Source organism: Pollicipes pollicipes, unplaced genomic scaffold (assembly GCF_011947565.3).
Source record: "Pollicipes pollicipes isolate AB1234 unplaced genomic scaffold, Ppol_2.1 Scaffold_6686;HRSCAF=7923_pilon_pilon_pilon, whole genome shotgun sequence".
Taxonomy (NCBI): domain Eukaryota; kingdom Metazoa; phylum Arthropoda; class Thecostraca; order Pollicipedomorpha; family Pollicipedidae; genus Pollicipes; species Pollicipes pollicipes.
Genome location: NW_023596921.1, coordinates 41951711 through 41969325, shown reverse-complemented (window position 1 = coordinate 41969325; position 17615 = coordinate 41951711). Strand labels below are relative to the sequence as shown.

The 17615-nt window shown below is 48.6% G+C and overlaps 1 protein-coding gene across 1 annotated transcript; it reads left to right on the top strand.

Moving 5' to 3' along the window:
• Window positions 1-573: 573 nt before the first annotated feature.
• LOC119108458 (metabotropic glutamate receptor) lies at window positions 574-17602 on the top strand (the record flags this gene model as incomplete). Its single annotated transcript, XM_037232027.1, is given in 4 exon segments — window positions 574-763; window positions 2434-3059; window positions 13306-13489; window positions 17175-17602. Coding segments are annotated over 4 exon segments (1134 nt in total), but the record flags the coding sequence as incomplete, so codon positions are not given.
• Between the last annotated feature and the right edge of the window lie 13 nt (window positions 17603-17615).

The window sequence follows — 17615 nt, the reverse complement described above, 5'->3', positions numbered from 1 at the left end:
GCAGACGCTTTCAACATCTCCCGACCGTGACGACCCGAACCAGGATTGACGTACCCGACTTGCTCGGAAATGTTCCAGACGCGACTGGAGAGACTGTCAGCTCCGCTCCGCAGCGTTTGACCTCATGAGTGATTGGGGGCGAGCCGGAGATGATACGCACTGATCGGGCCATTTTTGATTGTTACCAACAGACTCGGATTTTAGGATTATAGGTGCCTTGCCGAACGCTCAACATACGTCGTTAAAACGAATCAGGTGAATATGTTTGAGAGTGATCAAAATATGGACGTGGTTATGGACCTGTCTTGAGTTCAGACTGTGTAACCCGGGCTAACCCATGTCTTCTGTCACCAGGAAACACTTGCCGCTGGACCGGTCCTTGACTAAGACAGTGTGCCCTGGATTAGCCCATACTTCCCGTTTCAGGAAGACACGCGCTGCTGGGTCTGTCCTGAGCTCAGGCAGTGTAACCGGGACTAATCTATGCTCCCCTGTCACAGGGAGACACGTGCTGCTGGAGCTGTCCTGAACTCAGGCAGTGTAACCGGGACTAATCTATGCTCCCTGTTGTAGGGAGACACGTGCTGCTGGATCTGTGACAGCTGCGAGCCGTACGAGTACATGAAGGACCAGTACACCTGCGAAGACTGCGGTCCCGGTCGTTGGCCCTTCGAGGACAAGCTCTCCTGCTACGACCTGGAGGTGCAGTACATGAGGTGGACCTCGCCGCTGGCCATCGGACCCATCGTCATCGCAGTGGTCGGTACGTGATTCGAACAGCGGTGCTCGGTCAGATAAGGGGAGGCTGAGACAGACATGAGCAGTGGCTTCTTTCGTGTCACGGTACTCCTGAGATATGACAAGGCAGGATCGGCTGCACACTCGGTCTGGCCTCACTCGCCGGTCGCGTACATCTTTGCGTTGCCTCGACGGACCTAAAGTCTCATTCATGGTGGGAAATTTATATCTGGCTGTAAGCTAGGCAAAAGGCTACGCTACGCCGGCGTATGTCATCCGACGCAAAGCAAAAGCTGGGGAAAGAGCAAGGTACGTTAAGTCATGCCAGATGAACCTTGTCCGGATGCAAAGGCAAACAACTAAACCAGCGAGTTCACACGTCTGTTCATACAACACATCAGCGTGGCCGCAAACATGGCGCCGACGCTGCCACCAGCAGCGTGTGCGCATGCGCTGCGCCACGCGTCTTGGATCATCAATAGGCTTTGGGCGGTGTGTTTGAATAACTGGTCTCCAGCCACTCCTCCACCCCGGGAACCTTGGGCATGATCGAAGGTCGAAATGGAAGCACTGGGCCCATTTCGATCACAGCAACGTGTTTGTCATGTGAAACTGGCTGCTTACGAACAAACTTGTGTTCCGCTCCAATGTTGAGCCGGCTCAGGACCGGCCGACATATTCGGCATTCGATTCAGCTCATGACTCATAGCTGTTCCAATTTTTTTGTTGGGCTTAGGTTCAGGCCCGTTCTCTCGCACTTAATTGTTTCACTCATGGCTAACGCAGCTTGCAGAATCAAACATCCGATTCAGTTCTGACTCATTGTCTTATTACTCGTGAACCATATGAGTCACATATATATATATATATATAGTATATATATAGATATATGAGTGAGAGGTAGTGATGAGTGAGTGGGTGTTGGCGCGGAGCGCGCGTGGGTGGTGTTGTGTGGGTTCTGCTGTGCGTGCGTTGTGGTGGTTCGGGTGAGTATGTGAGTATTATGTGTGATATGTATCGGATGTGGTGCTCGTGATATGTGGTATGTGTGGGAGATGTTGTTATATGTCTGGGGCGTCTGTTCGTGTGTTTGTTTGTGTTTTGTGGCTTTTGTCTGTGTGCTCTTGGTGTTTCTGTTGTGCTGGTGTATCTGTCTCTTGTGTGTTTTTCTGTTGTGTTTGTGGGTGTGTGTGTCTTGTGTGTGTGTGTGTGGTGTGTGTGTGTGTGTGTGTGTGTGTGTGTGTGTGTGTGTGTGTGTGTGGTGTGTGTGGTGGTGTGGTGTGTGTAACACCAGGGCCGTTCGTAACATGCCGGGGCATTCATAAGCATTTTTCTGTCGGAACTAGTATCCACATTTGGTATTTTCATACTACATATTCGACCCGGAATGTCGCACAAAACGACACTGATTATGAGCCCCTTTTATGTACAGGGATTGCAATGAGGTAGTTCATAAGCGCGATGAATGGTTCATCCGTGGCTCGATAATCCATTGAAATATGAATGATAGTGAACTTTTACGGATACATGTATTACAAATTGTGAAAATGCTCTTACATTTAGGGCACTTAGTTCGTACGTAGTTCGTGCGTTGCATATTTGAAGCACTTGTGTTTTTGATGCTATAATCGGCTATCACAGAGTTTGTTTTATATGGTCTATGGCATAAGATGGACGTTTCGGATCTGACTTCAGGTATCCTGTTGACGCTGCTGGTGATCGCGCTGTTCCTGCGTCACGACGACACGCCGATCGTGAAGGCGTCGGGTCGCGAGCTGAGCTACATGCTGCTGGCCGGCATCCTCATCTGCTACCTCAACACCTTCCTGCTGCTGACGAAGCCGAGTCCGGCCGCCTGCGCCCTGCAGCGGGTCGGCATCGGCCTCGGCTTCTCCTTCATCTACGGCGCCCTCTTCACCAAGACCAACCGCATCTCGCGCATCTTCTACTCGGCGTCGCGGTCGGCCAAGCGGCCGAGCTGCATCAGCCCCAAGTCGCAGATAGTGATCGCCACGCTGCTCATCTGTGTGCAGCTGTTCGGCACGGTGGCCTGGCTGATTGTGGAGCCTCCCGGCGTGCGATTCTACTATCCCGACCGCAGCGAGGTCATACTGAAGTGCAGAATCAAGGACTCGTCCTTCCTCGTCTCGCTCGTCTACAACATGGTGCTGATCGTGGTGTGCACGGTGTACGCCGTGAAGGCGCGCAAGGTGCCCGAGAACTTCAACGAGACCAAGTTCATCGCCTTCACCATGTACACCACCTGCATCATCTGGCTGGCGTTCGTGCCCATCTACTTCGGCACAGGCAACTCGTTCGAGGTGAGTCCATCACCGGCTGATCGATCGGGCGATATTTCCAGCGGCTTTCGACACTTGGTTCGATGCGGGAATTCGGAGTGACCTCGATGAAATGTACGGGCGATAGAAAATAGTCGGGAAGATAAACAAAAACGGACATGGTAGTAGAACAGTTTGCGGAGTTAATAACCGGTTTTGGGGAAGAAGTGTTTCATGCACCCTTCTGCTTTAGCTGTGTTGTTTCTGTTAGCAACGATCACAATTTATAACAACTTAGACATCAATATTGACTTATTCATACCGCATGCAGCGGTGTAAAATACCAAGATGGCTGAACAATGCTAGATCAACGTTTTGAGATGAATTGCCAACTAAAGAAATGTTAAGCTGCAGGTACTCATTAACCCATTGATTGAGGCTGAGCTGACTAACCAATATTTTACACGTATCCGTCGTTGTTCATGAAGTGATGCCAAGGCTCGCTGTACTAGGAATGTCCACCTGTGGAGGCAGTTATGTTGCATAGTATTGCAGCTCCTTACAGCGTGACTACATAGCAAGATTAAGTTATTGGTGCTGTAACAGTACGGTGTCATCATAAATCATTCATAGTGTCGTAATTCCGTTTTGGTGCAGAAAACCTGCAGCCATAGAAAATACCGTCACCTCGTAAAGATGGCATGCTCATCTGGCTGCACTGGATGTGTGCTATGTTCAGTACTCAGAAACCAGCCAATTTACCAGCCATTACGCACATGTCGAACTATATCAATCTGAGCGCCAGCTCGGCGTTATAATCATGCACAAACACTATACGTGCGGGCCGTGGAGAGCGAGTAGCTGGTCATTTCTCACGAATCACGTTGCCTCGTCTTTCTCCCCTCGCTCAATTGAGCCATTGCGTGTTGTTAGGCTGGCGGTGGGAAAAATGTGATCCTTTCCTGGCTTACGGCCAGCGTGTGGAAGTTTCCTGTGCGAGTGCCACGGAATAGCGCCTGGGTGGGCTTTTCCGTATTTCCTTTTTTAGTTGTGTTTTATCAGCATGTGCGGTTAGTAGATACACTGACTGCGCCCGGTAACTCGCTAACAGTCGCTATTATATTTGGGCTGTGTATCCGACAAATACGGGCTGGCAGCCTACAGCGCCTGTCGGATAGCTGAGAGCTGAGTCGCCCTATGTGGATAGCAGCTTGGGCAGTCCAGACGCGCGTCCACTGTAGCATTACAGTCCTTGTAAAATGTGAGGCAGGAGCACCGTGTTCGTGTTAGCCCGCCGATGCTTCTGACAACCTCCGCTAGCACCGCTGCATGCATGCGATCCCCTCTTACACACGGACACGAATCGCCTGATGACGCTGCGATACGCGTGCTCATGGACGGGCGCGGCTCAGGCCGGCGGAGCGCGGCACAGCAGCGCCAGAGCCAGCCCTCCCGTCGCTCGCAGCTGTCTTCCTTCGGAGGCGGAATCTGTCGCGGCAGAGCTGCAAAGCGGCTTGCTCCGCCTGGAGCTGTGTTGAATAGACGGGCTACCGCCGCCCGCGAGGGTGCGCTTTGTCAATAGCGGCACCAGCGACGCCCGGGCGCATTCGCGTGACAGTTTTGGTGGACGTGCGCGCAAGCTCGCTGCGCACGCCTGTGGGGACCCGCCTCTCGCCATCGCTGTGAGCGCCCGCCTCCACAGAAGTGATGCCTGGGGACTTCTCTACTAGTTACCAATAACGGCTCACTGCAAAGAAGCCCTAGGATGATATACGTGCAACGTTGCTTTATGTTTCTGTTTTAATTGACACGGATAACGTTCACACCTGTACCCGCACTAACTAGAAGTCATTACCAGGGTGTTAAAACCACACGCTCTTGCGTAAAAACATTACCGCCGCCACCAGGTCATACTGCAGTGAGGAAGATTCCCGTGGTACGGGTTAGCACCAGCGGCCAGCCACCTCCGACCATCGTCGCCTTCTGGCTGCTTCTGTAGCAAACCTGCGCTCCACTGGAGCCGACGTGGCTGCCACGGATTGGTAGGCTGGGCCGGGCAATCGGTGACAATCGGTAATTTATTGGTGGACAATCGACACGATGGAGTCTGACTCGAAAGACCAGGTCGTGATCGATAGCTTTGCTCGGTGCCCTACCTCCAACGCTGTTAAATGCCATCCTATTTAAAGTGAGTATGTCAACTGTTAACTTAGATCAGACGCGGCCGATTTTGTTGTTAATACCAGTTTTCTCGAAATCCTCCCCAATAGCCCAGAGTGTTGATTTAAGATAGCCGCTCCGACCGGAGAAATGTCGATGGACTACTCCCTGCACACCACGATGAAAGTAAATTTTTCATTCGCTTTGACTTTCCCATCATGTGCGTCATGCAATGTTTGCAATTAACTGATTGGTCAAGCTTTACATGCAGCAATTGGTATGAAAGGACAAAGAAGCCTTTTAAAGGAAACGTATCGACATATGACGTCATTATTACGCGAATGCAACGAAACACCATTCTACGGCTTTGCTTTCTCGCATGTGGGCATTTAGCGCAGCGCTTTTTTCCAACGGCTTTTTGTCTTTGGAAAACGTCGTTTACTTGGGGGTTCAGTTCGTCGCAACACCGTGTTTACAAAGCAGGTACACATCAGGGACATATCCTGAGGTCAAGTGACTATCAGGGACATATCCTGAGGTCAAGTGACTATCAGGGACATATCCTGAGGTCAAGTGACTCACTGGCTCAAATTTGCATCAATGCCCTCGCTAAATGGCTAAAGCGGCCGCTGTGCCAATCGCAAACGTGCATTTTGGCTGACGTCGGTGATACCCATAAATGGCGGATCACATTCTGACCACCACACTTCAGGTGTACTAAGAGGGTGATTGTGTTCACAAGTAGCTTTTTCTCTTCACCATGCCATGTGCACGCCAATTTTGAGCAATATCGACGTGATTCCGTAGCGTACATTCGCGGGTGTTACAACGAATATTTCACTTGAATGTCTTATGCGTGCCAATATTAACTATTGCAAATCCAAGGAAAAAGTTAAATGTGCTCCCGAAATGTTAAACGCATAATTGGGGCACGAGACTAATTGATTTGCTCATTATATATAGTTGGTGCCGCATTGGCAGCTTTCAGTGTGCTTCTTAGACATAACTGTTCCTGAAGTTCCATCATATAATGTTTTTGGAATTTGCCCCAAAGGTGGCACACTCTTTTCAAGGTTATGACAGACGAGCTCTTGATCACAGCCCTGTTCGTTCACCAGCATTGCCCATTGTAGACTTCCGTCGTTGGCAATGGCAAACTGGTCCATCGCTATACACTAATGAAGAAGATACTTTGGTAATCGGAGTGAAGAATTGGTCGTTCAAGTTAAGCAATGGGCTTATTGACCAGGGAAGCGTTTGGGACGGATGGCATGAATGGTATCCTATTTAGGTTTAGATGGGTAGCTGTATTGCTTCCTTTCTACTATCACACCGCATTCCTTACAGCGACAGAGACCTCTTCACTGCCAGGGGCTAAGGCTCGAAATCGTCCGACAGAACACCGACGAATGGAAACGGAGATCGCTCGTGCCGGAGTTAAGGCGCTTTCGCTCGCGCAGCCAGTCCCTTCTAGGCTTTCGGACACTGCGAAGCCCGGAATATAAATGAGTCCAGGAGTCCAGCTCAGACTGAACGGCGATTCATGCGCTCGACTTCTGATATTTTCGTCCTGTTTCAATATTTCATTCTCAACGTACCTTTGCTTAACCACCATAAATCTTTGGTTTTCCCGTCAGTAATGCCAGTCGGAAGATTAATTATTCGTTTGAATCGTCTATCACCGCTTCACTATACGGGCATAACCCATTTGGGCTTCAAGTGAGCAATGGCTTATTCGACGTAATGTGTCATGAACACGCATGAAGCTGACCCCCTGAACAAATTGGCACAGACAGGTATTGACCCTCACCAGGTGGGTGCTACATATCTTCACTGGCGTCCAAGCACGTTACTGCGCGGGTTTATCAGGTGAACGATGATTGAGGTCCCGTTTGTACTTGGTTTTCACTGTCATCAGGGATATTGTAGGAAAAACTACCTCTCAGGATAAATATCGTTCACTTGCTCACGTTGCAGTACATTTTTCACTATCGATTATTGAGCAAAGCTCTTGGATTAGCCACAAATGATGTTCGAAAAGCTCCAAGAACGTATACGCGGAGCAGCTGGTTGTGTTCAGTGCATGTTCATCCTTTGTTATGCGAACAAACAATGTCTGTTAGATGCATAGATGCAGCGTAATGTACGAAGTGGGATGCGGAGTCATGTTTTGTCGCCATATTTCATTAATGTGTACCTGAGGTATTTAATGCTCCCTCCACAACCTTCGCACTGGCTGCTTCGCTGGTAGTAAGGTAGTAAACGGACTGATGAATGCGGGTGAGCCTGTTATTTTGTCTCCATGTACTCTGGTGTCAAGAGCCTTATTGAGCTTATTACAGCAGCCTATTTAATTTATATAATTCAGTTATCTGATTCAGCTTATTACCAAAGCTACATGCAAAGGCTTATCGTCCCTTTGGTCGTGGGAACCTGTAAGGTCACTCGGCCTGCTGAGCCTTCTCCCGTCGTGCATTCAATCATGCATAATTCACAATTACTTGAGTTGTCAAGTGCATTTGCGAAGAATCTTATAGATATAGATCAGGCAGTATCGTCGGCCGTATTCTTCGTAGAATAGCCAGGAGAAAGGAGGTATAGGTGAATAGATGTTTCGGCTGCATGCTTTTGTGGGAACGGGCATAGGAAGAGGAAAGAGAATATGGCTCTCCTTTTCCTAGTTATTCTGCGAGCAATAAGGCTGACAGTACAGTCTTATCACGTATAATTCAGATTCAACATGAGATCTTGCGCATGAGTTGCGCCCAACTGAGCCAAGTTGCGGCTGGCTTTCAAATGAATGTGTGCGAATGTAGAGACTACCTTAGTTGGCAGTGCATCTCAAGCATCGACCACCCGGTCGTTGAATGCATGTTTGCGTGTGAAGGTCCTGGCGGCTCTGTTCTTGCAAAGCTTGCACGGATGGCCCTTGTTTGACGGAGTCAGCTCTGGTAAGGAATCCTCATCGCGCACAAATACACCGTCATGTGGCTTTTTAATTATGACGCCGTTCTCCCGTCGCTGTCTGGAGTGGAGTGAAGGCAGCTTCAGATGAGCATGTCAGCTCCCTCACTTTCTCGATTAGTCGCGTCGCTCGATGCCGCACCCGCTCTAGCCGATTCTGGTCCAGTTTTCCAAAGGGGCTCCGGATGATGTAACCATATTTCAGGAATGGCCTTACCAACGTCTTGCAGAGGAATGGAAAAGTGTGTGTGATTGAGGCTTTACGACGTACTCAGCTGCTGAGTCTGGGTGGCGTCGCCTGGCTCTCATGTTGCCAGAAAGGGCGGTTACCGTGGCGAAGAAATGGAAGAGTGCTCTTGTCTAAGTAGGCAAAGGACAGCCAACGGATCTGAAGCTTTTGTAAAACCTACTGCTGTTCGGTTATTGAATTTGAGCCGTTTATCCGCAATAACGCTAAGGTCCTTTTCCCGGAACACCTTCTCAATCCCAAACTTGTTCAGGAGAATTGACTAACGTTTGGCTGACGTCTGCTAGGGGTCGCAAAACCTGACGTGTATGGCCTTCCTCTTGGAGATGCTGAATAGCTTCAGTATTTTTTTTCGGCCACTCTCCGTGGCGCCCAAATCCGCCTGGATGGGCGAGGTCGTCGTCTGCAGTTATCTCGACTCAGCGCCCGTCAGAGTTTGAGGTCGTCTGCAAATAGGTCACTTACTGACTACCTTCCGCACGTGCTCAGGAAGGTCTTAAACAATGATCGTAAACGGGGCCACCCAAGAACAGATCCCTGAGGGATTATTTTCATTAGTGGTGCCCAGTTGGACTTGGATCCTTGTATCACCACCATCTGAATTCGATCTATGTGAAAAGCAATGACCCATCGCAGGAGCTTACCTATAATTCAATACGGATGCAGCTTGTGGAGTTGTCGTTGGTGTGGTACGGCATGCAAAGCCTTGCTTAAGTCTAAGTGAATGGCGTCAACCGGTTCTCAATTCCCCATCGATGCACGCCGTGCCTGTATGACCTCCAGGGGTTGGGTGATACACGGCCTCCTTGCTATGAATCTACGCGGTTTGTCCGTGACGGGGAATTTGATAACTTTGGAAAGTACTGACTTTAAGCTCACGGAATGTGATAACTTGTTTACTTGAAAACACTGGTTGAGTTTTTGCTGGATCCTGAAGAGATTCTCCCATCATCCATGGACCTACATGACGGTGGGTTCAGCGTCACTAGGGCAGTGACGGCTTCACAGCTGACTCGAGGGCGGACGGAGTCTGAAGTAGGTGGGCTGGCTGGCTTCAGCGGTTTCAACTTTTGTGCGGCGATCTGTTAGAAGTTTGTAAAGCAATTTATTACTGAGCTTCTCGAGTTTTATAAGCTCTGTTATAAGTTTGTTGAAATATGGCACTGCCAATTATTTTAAGTACGACCCGCAGAGATGCCACTTTATGATATTTTAACACGATAATCGAACAGTTTGTCGCTTTCATCTTTGAATTAAACGAAACCGCCATATTTGAGGTTATATTGATAGGTACATCGAACCTTTTATTAGCGAGACTTCAGTGTCAAACAGGATATTCAGCGACAAGAGCGTCAGCCTTATGCTCAAGAAATGTTACAGCAATATCACATGTGTTCAACCGACTTATGACTGACATCGTTCCAAGCTGTCTGCGCACCAATGTAGCTTGCAGTTTTGGTGAGCATGCAACAAATATTTTGTTATTAAATTGCACACGGCATGTAAGTCGATACTGAAGAGTTTTCAGGACCGTCTGGATATAAAAGTAGTGGTATGACGGCTGCCTATTTTCATACGTTGAGCTGTTCTTGAATGATTATAGAAAAGTTGTCCAGAAGGTTATTTTGTTTTATCATACCCTTCGGGACAAAAGGAAGCAAAATCTGATGAGTTTGGGAAAATTACCATATCTTTTTGGACATTGCGGACCACCCAAGGCGGCGTTGCATTTACTCCAAGGGGGTGTTCGAGATCAGCCCTTAAATTATTCCAGCATGCTCTTAGTTTAACATCCCGCCCAGAATCACTGGATATCTAAACTGATATGTGCCATGTATCTTACGGACAGTCGATCTTTGTGTCATGGACCACCGCTTGCATTGTTACCTGTGGGTTCGTCCGAAATAGAAACTTTGCAATATTATTGGAAATATGCGCTCGTTCGACTGAAGATTCAAGTGCTTCACACCAATCCACATGTCGAACTCTCACAACAGCTGTGATGCGTTTGAATTCCGAAACGGGGCAGATTTTTGATCATGATAGTAAAAGCAGGCCACGTTGCGGTGTATGTGGTACAAACGGATTAATACCGAAGTAACCGGCACAGCTGCACAGAAAATGAAATATAAATGTTTTACATTTGTATCTGTGGGTGAGCGCCGAACGTATCCAGTGCGATTTCGCGCTGGTTGTTAAGAAAATCGCTCTAGCACTCGATGACATTACTTTCCTTTTATCGGTGGGATGCTTGCTGATAGTCTGATAGAACAGCTATTTTGATGTGCGCCTCCAATAACCCTCATTTCTCAAAAAGGCAAACGCTGCTTGCGATGAAGTTCTTCCAACGCATTACTCATGGAAGTGTCGGACGTCTGTGTCATGGTTGGTTCGGAGTCCTGCAGAAACCGCCAGCCTAGGTCTTTGGAATGAATTATTCCTGAAGTTAAACTGAAGTTGTTGGCTTAAGTCAACTTATTACATGATATGGACGTGCCACCGTATCAGCAACAGAATAAACTTAGTTTGAGCTGGGGGCTGGTGTCTTGCTAGTGTATTTTCACTGGAATTGTTATACATGTGACGCCATGGATAGCGCACGATGTCTCTTGAGTGGCATAGGTCCACACGAGACGGAAGGCACAGCAATATGGTTCAAATAGCAGGGATAGCAAGGACAGAACGGAAGCTGTGTTTTATTGACCTGTCCGATCAACGTTGACTTGTTCATCACATGTGTTTTATTTATTCATGAGGCAGCTACCACGGCGAGCAGGCTGCTCCTGCATTTCCCATGCTCTCGCTGAGACATCCAGGACACTTCTCCTCTCCTCTTTCCTGTGGGGCTCGTGACATGTGGCCTGAGGATTGAGTCCATGCAGTGTTATTGTGGTGTTCAGTCCCCCCATTGAGCTGCAGATCCAGCTTCATTCTCTTCTTTATATCCCTGGGAGCTAGATTTGTTTTCTGGTACGTGTCCACTTACTCAGAGCTGGTGAATGGTCCGTCACGACATGATGTCTAACATTATCCTCCATCTTTATGCTCCAATCCAATTCCACGCTCCTCTTCTCTTCAACTGCCTCCCTGGCGTTCCTCGAGCAAGGAGAATTTAGGAACAGCCTGGAGAAGATGGTCAGCGGCTTCTGAGAATAAACATGAAATATGAGAAGTGGACGTGTCTAATGCATCAAGACGCGGCGATACTACGTGCCACAAGTCTACCCGTCATGACACTCGATCAACCCCAACATGGATTTTGTTGTGAATCAAATCAGGAATAAGTTTATTGATGCAACTTTATATGCGCTCGTGTGAAGTGGCCACTGGACCCCCTTTTCCCCTCCCCGAAGGTTTTTGAAAAGAATGTCGTAACGGCACTGCGTGGCGGTAACAGACTTTGCACAGCTGTAGGCAATTAAATAGTGGATTTTCGACATAACCAAATTAGATGTGTCGCAGGTCAAAGTCAGGCCATGGCTGCCGGCGGAGGCAATTTCTGGGGAATTATCCAATCTGATGCGACAACGGAGTGTACAGACGAGGCCGTACATCTCTTGGCACCGCCCCAGCAAAAATATCATTAGATGGAAGTACCTATCCTAAAAGTCGTAGGTTAAAATCCCTGAAAATATCAAGGTAAAAAGCACAAGCTGCCGAACCATCTTAAAACGGCTGCCAAAAATCCATCGTTTTTCCGGCCTGGAATAAAAGACCTTTTCTGCCCTTGCAAAATGAGGAACACTGTGTGATTAATTTTAACGAATACGGACTCTTTCAACCCGAAAACTACCAGAAACGCTCACCACAACATGAGCAAAAATATATATTCTCAGGGCTCCATCGAATTCTCCATGAAGGTGCAGTTGAGAATGATTTTGCAAGCATTTCGAAAACATTTTAATAGAGAGATTTTATTGCAGCTGATCAATTAATGGGATTAACGGAAGCGCTTATATATGTCTCAAGCAAAACCTCTATGGGATGAGAGCCCTAAGCGGACAGCGCCCAGCGGACGCAGGTAACAAACGGCTGGCAGTTCGCCCTTCAACATCCTAGAAGGTACCGGTAAAACCGAGTTGGTAAGTACTGATTGAATTAAGTTGACCTTAAATCAGGTATAAAGGTCAGACCAAGGTTAAAAGCAACCAGTTTTATTACTCTAGGGCTTGCTTTAAGGAAAAGATTCTGGTGCTCATTTCGAATTTATTGATAGCAGGAACCGCATTATACATTTTCCATGAACTTCTTACATGTCAGAATAGGTTATTGACCTAATATGACCCAGGTCAACATTTTGTATGATTTTGGTCACCTTGACTTTCAAAAGGTCAAACAAGGTTACTGACCCTGAATGAGCATGTGACCTTTTGCTTAGAAACGGTTATCTAGGTTACGGGAGCACTTTGAAGACCAACCCGGAACTTGACCTTGTTTGACCTTTTTTGACCCGAAGGTCATAACCTAGGAACCTGAAACTTCGACCTAAGTGAGTTCACGTACAGGTCAACACATCCTGTAAATTTAGTGTCTCTAGATTTCTTAGTTCCTGAGATCTCAGAGGGGGTCAAATTGACCCCCCACCCGAGCAAAAGGTATCTAGCTGGCCGCTTGGGCGCGTGTTAGATTGCGGAAGGCAAAACTGTTTTGTTTAGACGCTCCTGAATGACAATGTCTTACCAATGCCCTGTTCTCAAAGACAAGTGATAGGTATTGCTGAATGTAAAAGTAATACACATCTTTCAGCAGCTGACGTGACATTCCCGCAGGTTCTGCCCACCAGCTGCCCGCGCATTAACCGACGTCGCAGCGGCTCAACAGTAATCTCGCCGTCCGCAGGTGCGGATTACTTCTTTGTATGGGGCGATAAGCCTGTCGGTCCCAGTGGTGTCTCAATGGTAATCTCACTGTTCGCAGGTGCAGATCACCACTCTGTGCGTGGCGATAAGCCTGTCGGCCTCGGTGGCGCTCATCTGTCTGTACGCGCCCAAAGTCTACATCATCGTCTTCCACCCCGAGAAGAACGTGCGGAAGCTGACGATGAACAGCGCTGCTTACCGGCGCGCTCTATCCAGTTCTGCGGCTCCCTCCATCAACCACGGTGCGTACATTGCCCACCGACCAGCGCTAGCAAACTCGGCGTGCATAGATGTCTGCTCTATTCTTTTAGATGTTAGACGCATAGGGTGCTATGCACTTGCACAATGCAAAGTGATACTTTTTCCACAGATCAATTTGAACCATGGGCGCGAGATTAGAATCCCTTTTGCGTCACTGGCAGATCACGCTGTCCCCCACCCCCCGAAAATAGCAATATGAAGAAATCAAACAAGAACCTTAGACCTGCCTTATATAAGAAATGGCAGAACGCAAACGCTCTGAACCATAGACCCAGGGCTAGTCATCACAATAGCTGAGTGTGGTATCTGCAGCGGCAACATTTTCCACACCCAGACGATCCAATTCAATAATGTCCACGGTCAGCACTCGAAGCCGGAGTCATCCGCCGAGCCCTCTGCCGCCACTGTCATCCCCCAGCAACGAGCTGAACGGCCTCCCGGGACACAGACGTGCTCGACAGCCTTGTTGACGGTCACAGATTGCTAGCCGCGGCCACGCTCAGCTGATCGGCACCGACTCTCGGACCGGTCGATGTGCTCAACTACTGGAATCGGCTCGAGCCGACGGTGTTGACCACAGCTGGCAGCTTTAAGGGCTTGGGAGACGGCAGGGCTGTCGTTAGCTCGCGAGACGGACCGGTAACGACAGATAGTCGCGCGGGAAGCGCTGGCGTAAGCTTACTGGGATGCGCGTTGGTTATTAGCGCTGGGCTACTGCTGACACGTTATTACTGGCCGACGGCTCTCGGACGACAGGTGCTGGGCTACCCCCGCGTAATTGCCTGCCTATGCGTAGGAGCAGCTCATTTGAGCAGATAACCGACGAACATGGTCAGCATTTAGCATTCCATGCCACGTCTGTGGAGTGTGCTTTAATTGCTATATATATATATATATATATATATATATATATATATATATATATATATATATATATATATATATATGACCGTTATAGCATGCCTCATTTCCTCTCGGGCATCCCGGGCTGAGGCCAACATGATGAACGCCACAGTGTTTCCGTAAGGTCATATTTATTGCACTTCACTGCATACAGCGCACAGCGCAATGCAGCGATGTAACGCGCGGGGTTCACAGTGAATATTTTTACTGAAATGCTTTGCGTCACGATCGCCTGAAACTACGATACGTGCATCGAGCGAGGGTTGTTGGTTCAGCTCACCTGATTGATTCGGCTTTCTATTGGAGGTGGGTGATATCGAGGGGAGAGAGAGAGAGGAGAGAGGAGAGAAGAGAGAAGAGAGAGAGAGAGAGAGCAGAGAGAGAGTAGGAGAGGAGGGAGGAGAGAGAGAGGTAGAGAGAGAGAGAGATGAGAGAGAGGCGAGATGAGACTATATATATATATATATAATTATTATATATCATCTCTATACTATATATATATATATATATATATAATATATATATATATATATATATATATATATATGAATTATATACATGCATGATATGTGATAACCTTATGTCAGCACCGTCCATTGTTTTGGCTTGACACAAGTAATGACACTAACGACTTTTTTATCTGTCTCGGAAGCACCTACGTGACGTCATCATATACGTCATCCTACCTATCATCTACACCACACCTATCGTGATATGATATAATGTATCATACCATACCTACTATGCCTATCATACCTACCACCATGCCTATTATCACACCAATGCATAATCATCTCATTCGAAACCCCCCGCTGGAAGCTGGACCTCCGCATCTGCCATCATAACATGTTCTTGCTGTTAAGACAGTCTATAAACATCAGCCTTACCATGTTTTGAGCTGTCAAGAGTCAAGGTCAAAATCTAAAGGATGCTCAACTAAAGCTGATGTGTCGAAAGTGTGTTCATCTGAGCCACATCGCAACATTCGCCTCTCTTTCTCATGTTTGTCTTAATTCCATAAGAATGCCACTGTTATTTGTACCTTGTCTCTTAGAGCCACCGGAAGTGAGGCCCGTCTCGAAATTCCCATCACTCCGTCGGACACACCTAACAGTTTCGCACTGGCGTTTACTCGCCATCCACCTGCATCATTTTCGTCTCAGATGCCTCACCATTATGACCCTGCCAATGACCTGCCGGCAAGTATGTAATTCGCTCAGTGGAAGTTAACAGGCCCGAACACCGCATTGTGCTTGTGGTGGAGACATTTATCTTTATGAGATCTCTGTCATGTCAAGGTAACCTGAATAATATCGAATATAGGTCGCAAGTTACGTTACCGTGCACGGAGCGCAGCTTTCCATTTTCACATATTAGAGGAAGAGAAGACAAACAAAAGCCTGCAATATGCAAACATGTTTGAAAGATGTATGCTTGGTGTTCATAGCAGACCAGTAAGTAATTGGTAAAACATCGCTATTGTTAAGCGTCAACAAATTCATCCAGCACATTAGGAACACAAATTCATCGTTATCCTACCCTTCTGTCACCTTTCTGTTTTTGCTTTCCTTCACCATACCGCGAACATTGGTAATGCTGGAGTAAAAATTTCACAGTCAACCGTTAACAACCATTAACAATCGGTCACTTTCTATTGGCACATCTACGCAGTGGCCACCACGACCAGATGTCCCCCTCCCCACCCCGCACCAGCTCCATCCCAGCCGTAGAGCTGGTCATAACACATGCAGTTTGTCAACAGAAAGCAATTCTGTTTACCATTTCAAGGCACTTACATTCACTTCCAAGGCACGCATTTAACGTAGGCATAGAGAAACGTGTAGCATGTATACCTGAGTGCTGTCACGAAATGTCACCAGGGTGAGGGGGATGGGAGAGGAGCACTCAAGCCTCAGCTCCCCTGGGCCATGGTAATAACGTTCCTGACGTGAGCTGATGCAGGAACGTCAACTAGCATAACTAGCGATGCCACCGCCATCTATTAGGACATGCTGCACTTACTAGATTACCAGTTCTGGTGCAAGCAGTTTAAGACGCTGGATGGAGATAGGATGTTGGTTTGGTGTCACTCTATCTACAATATACTAGCAGTACCAGTGAAGAATGAGTATGTTTCCGTGGCCACGCTATTCGTAGTGCTGTGCATTTCATGAAAGCACATCGAAAAAAGGAACACTTTTATGTGGGCTATGCCCCCAAGCACTGTCGAAATAAACATATTTAAAGCCATATGTGTGATCAGCGTGCAGACGTAGATCAGAATAGACCTGGAGAGCAAAACTTTTTGAAACTTTTGCGAAACCGGTCGCCCTAGTGAACGACAGACTCTATTAAGTCATTATGGCTACCTCCTGCAATTATCAACCGTTACCCGGTCATGCTTTTCAAGTTAAGTTGATGATTGACGGTGGATTGGATTGGCTGGATAGGTGGCGGGATGGATACGCAAATGGTTTTGGCGGACTGCGCTTCCATATGTCTATGTGACAGGGTATCGCGGTACGAGCACCGATGGCCCGATGACGATGCTGACGGCTCTCTTTATGCTTGCAGCACCATTGACCACTGTCTGAGTTACAGCGCAGCTGACTACTTTCCGCGCGTTACAGCTTTCAATACGACTGAGACCACTGCCGACTGCTCTCTGCGCTGCGGCCATCTTGGTCGTTGTCCGCATGTTGCGGTTCTGTGGACCGCCGTCTGTACGCGGCAGCGTCACTGACCTTCGGCCGTGCGTTGCAGCGCTGGCGATGTCAGACATCGTGAAGCTGCAAGTGACGTCGGCCGGCGGCGGCTCGCAGGGCACCACCACCACCGTGGTGCCGGAGGACGGCGGCAACCACAGCCCGCGGCCACACAACACGGCAGTCTTATGAGAGCAGGCCCGGCCGGCCGTCGGCACCGTTGCTGCCGACGCCGCCTGCCGCCCGCCGCCGCCGCGTTCCGTCCACATCGTGGACAACCCGCTGTCGATGGAGACGTCCACCCCTCCACTGTCAAACGACCGTCGGCCCGGGCGGCGCGAGTCCAGCCCCAGCCCGGCCGGGCTCTCTCAGAAGGAGAAGCAGCTCGAGGCTGCATCGACGGCATGCGCCGAGGGCGGCCCGCTACCGGACGACCCACTACCGGACGGCCCACCCAGCTACGCCTCAGTTGTGGGCCCACCACGAGATGGCAGCGGCG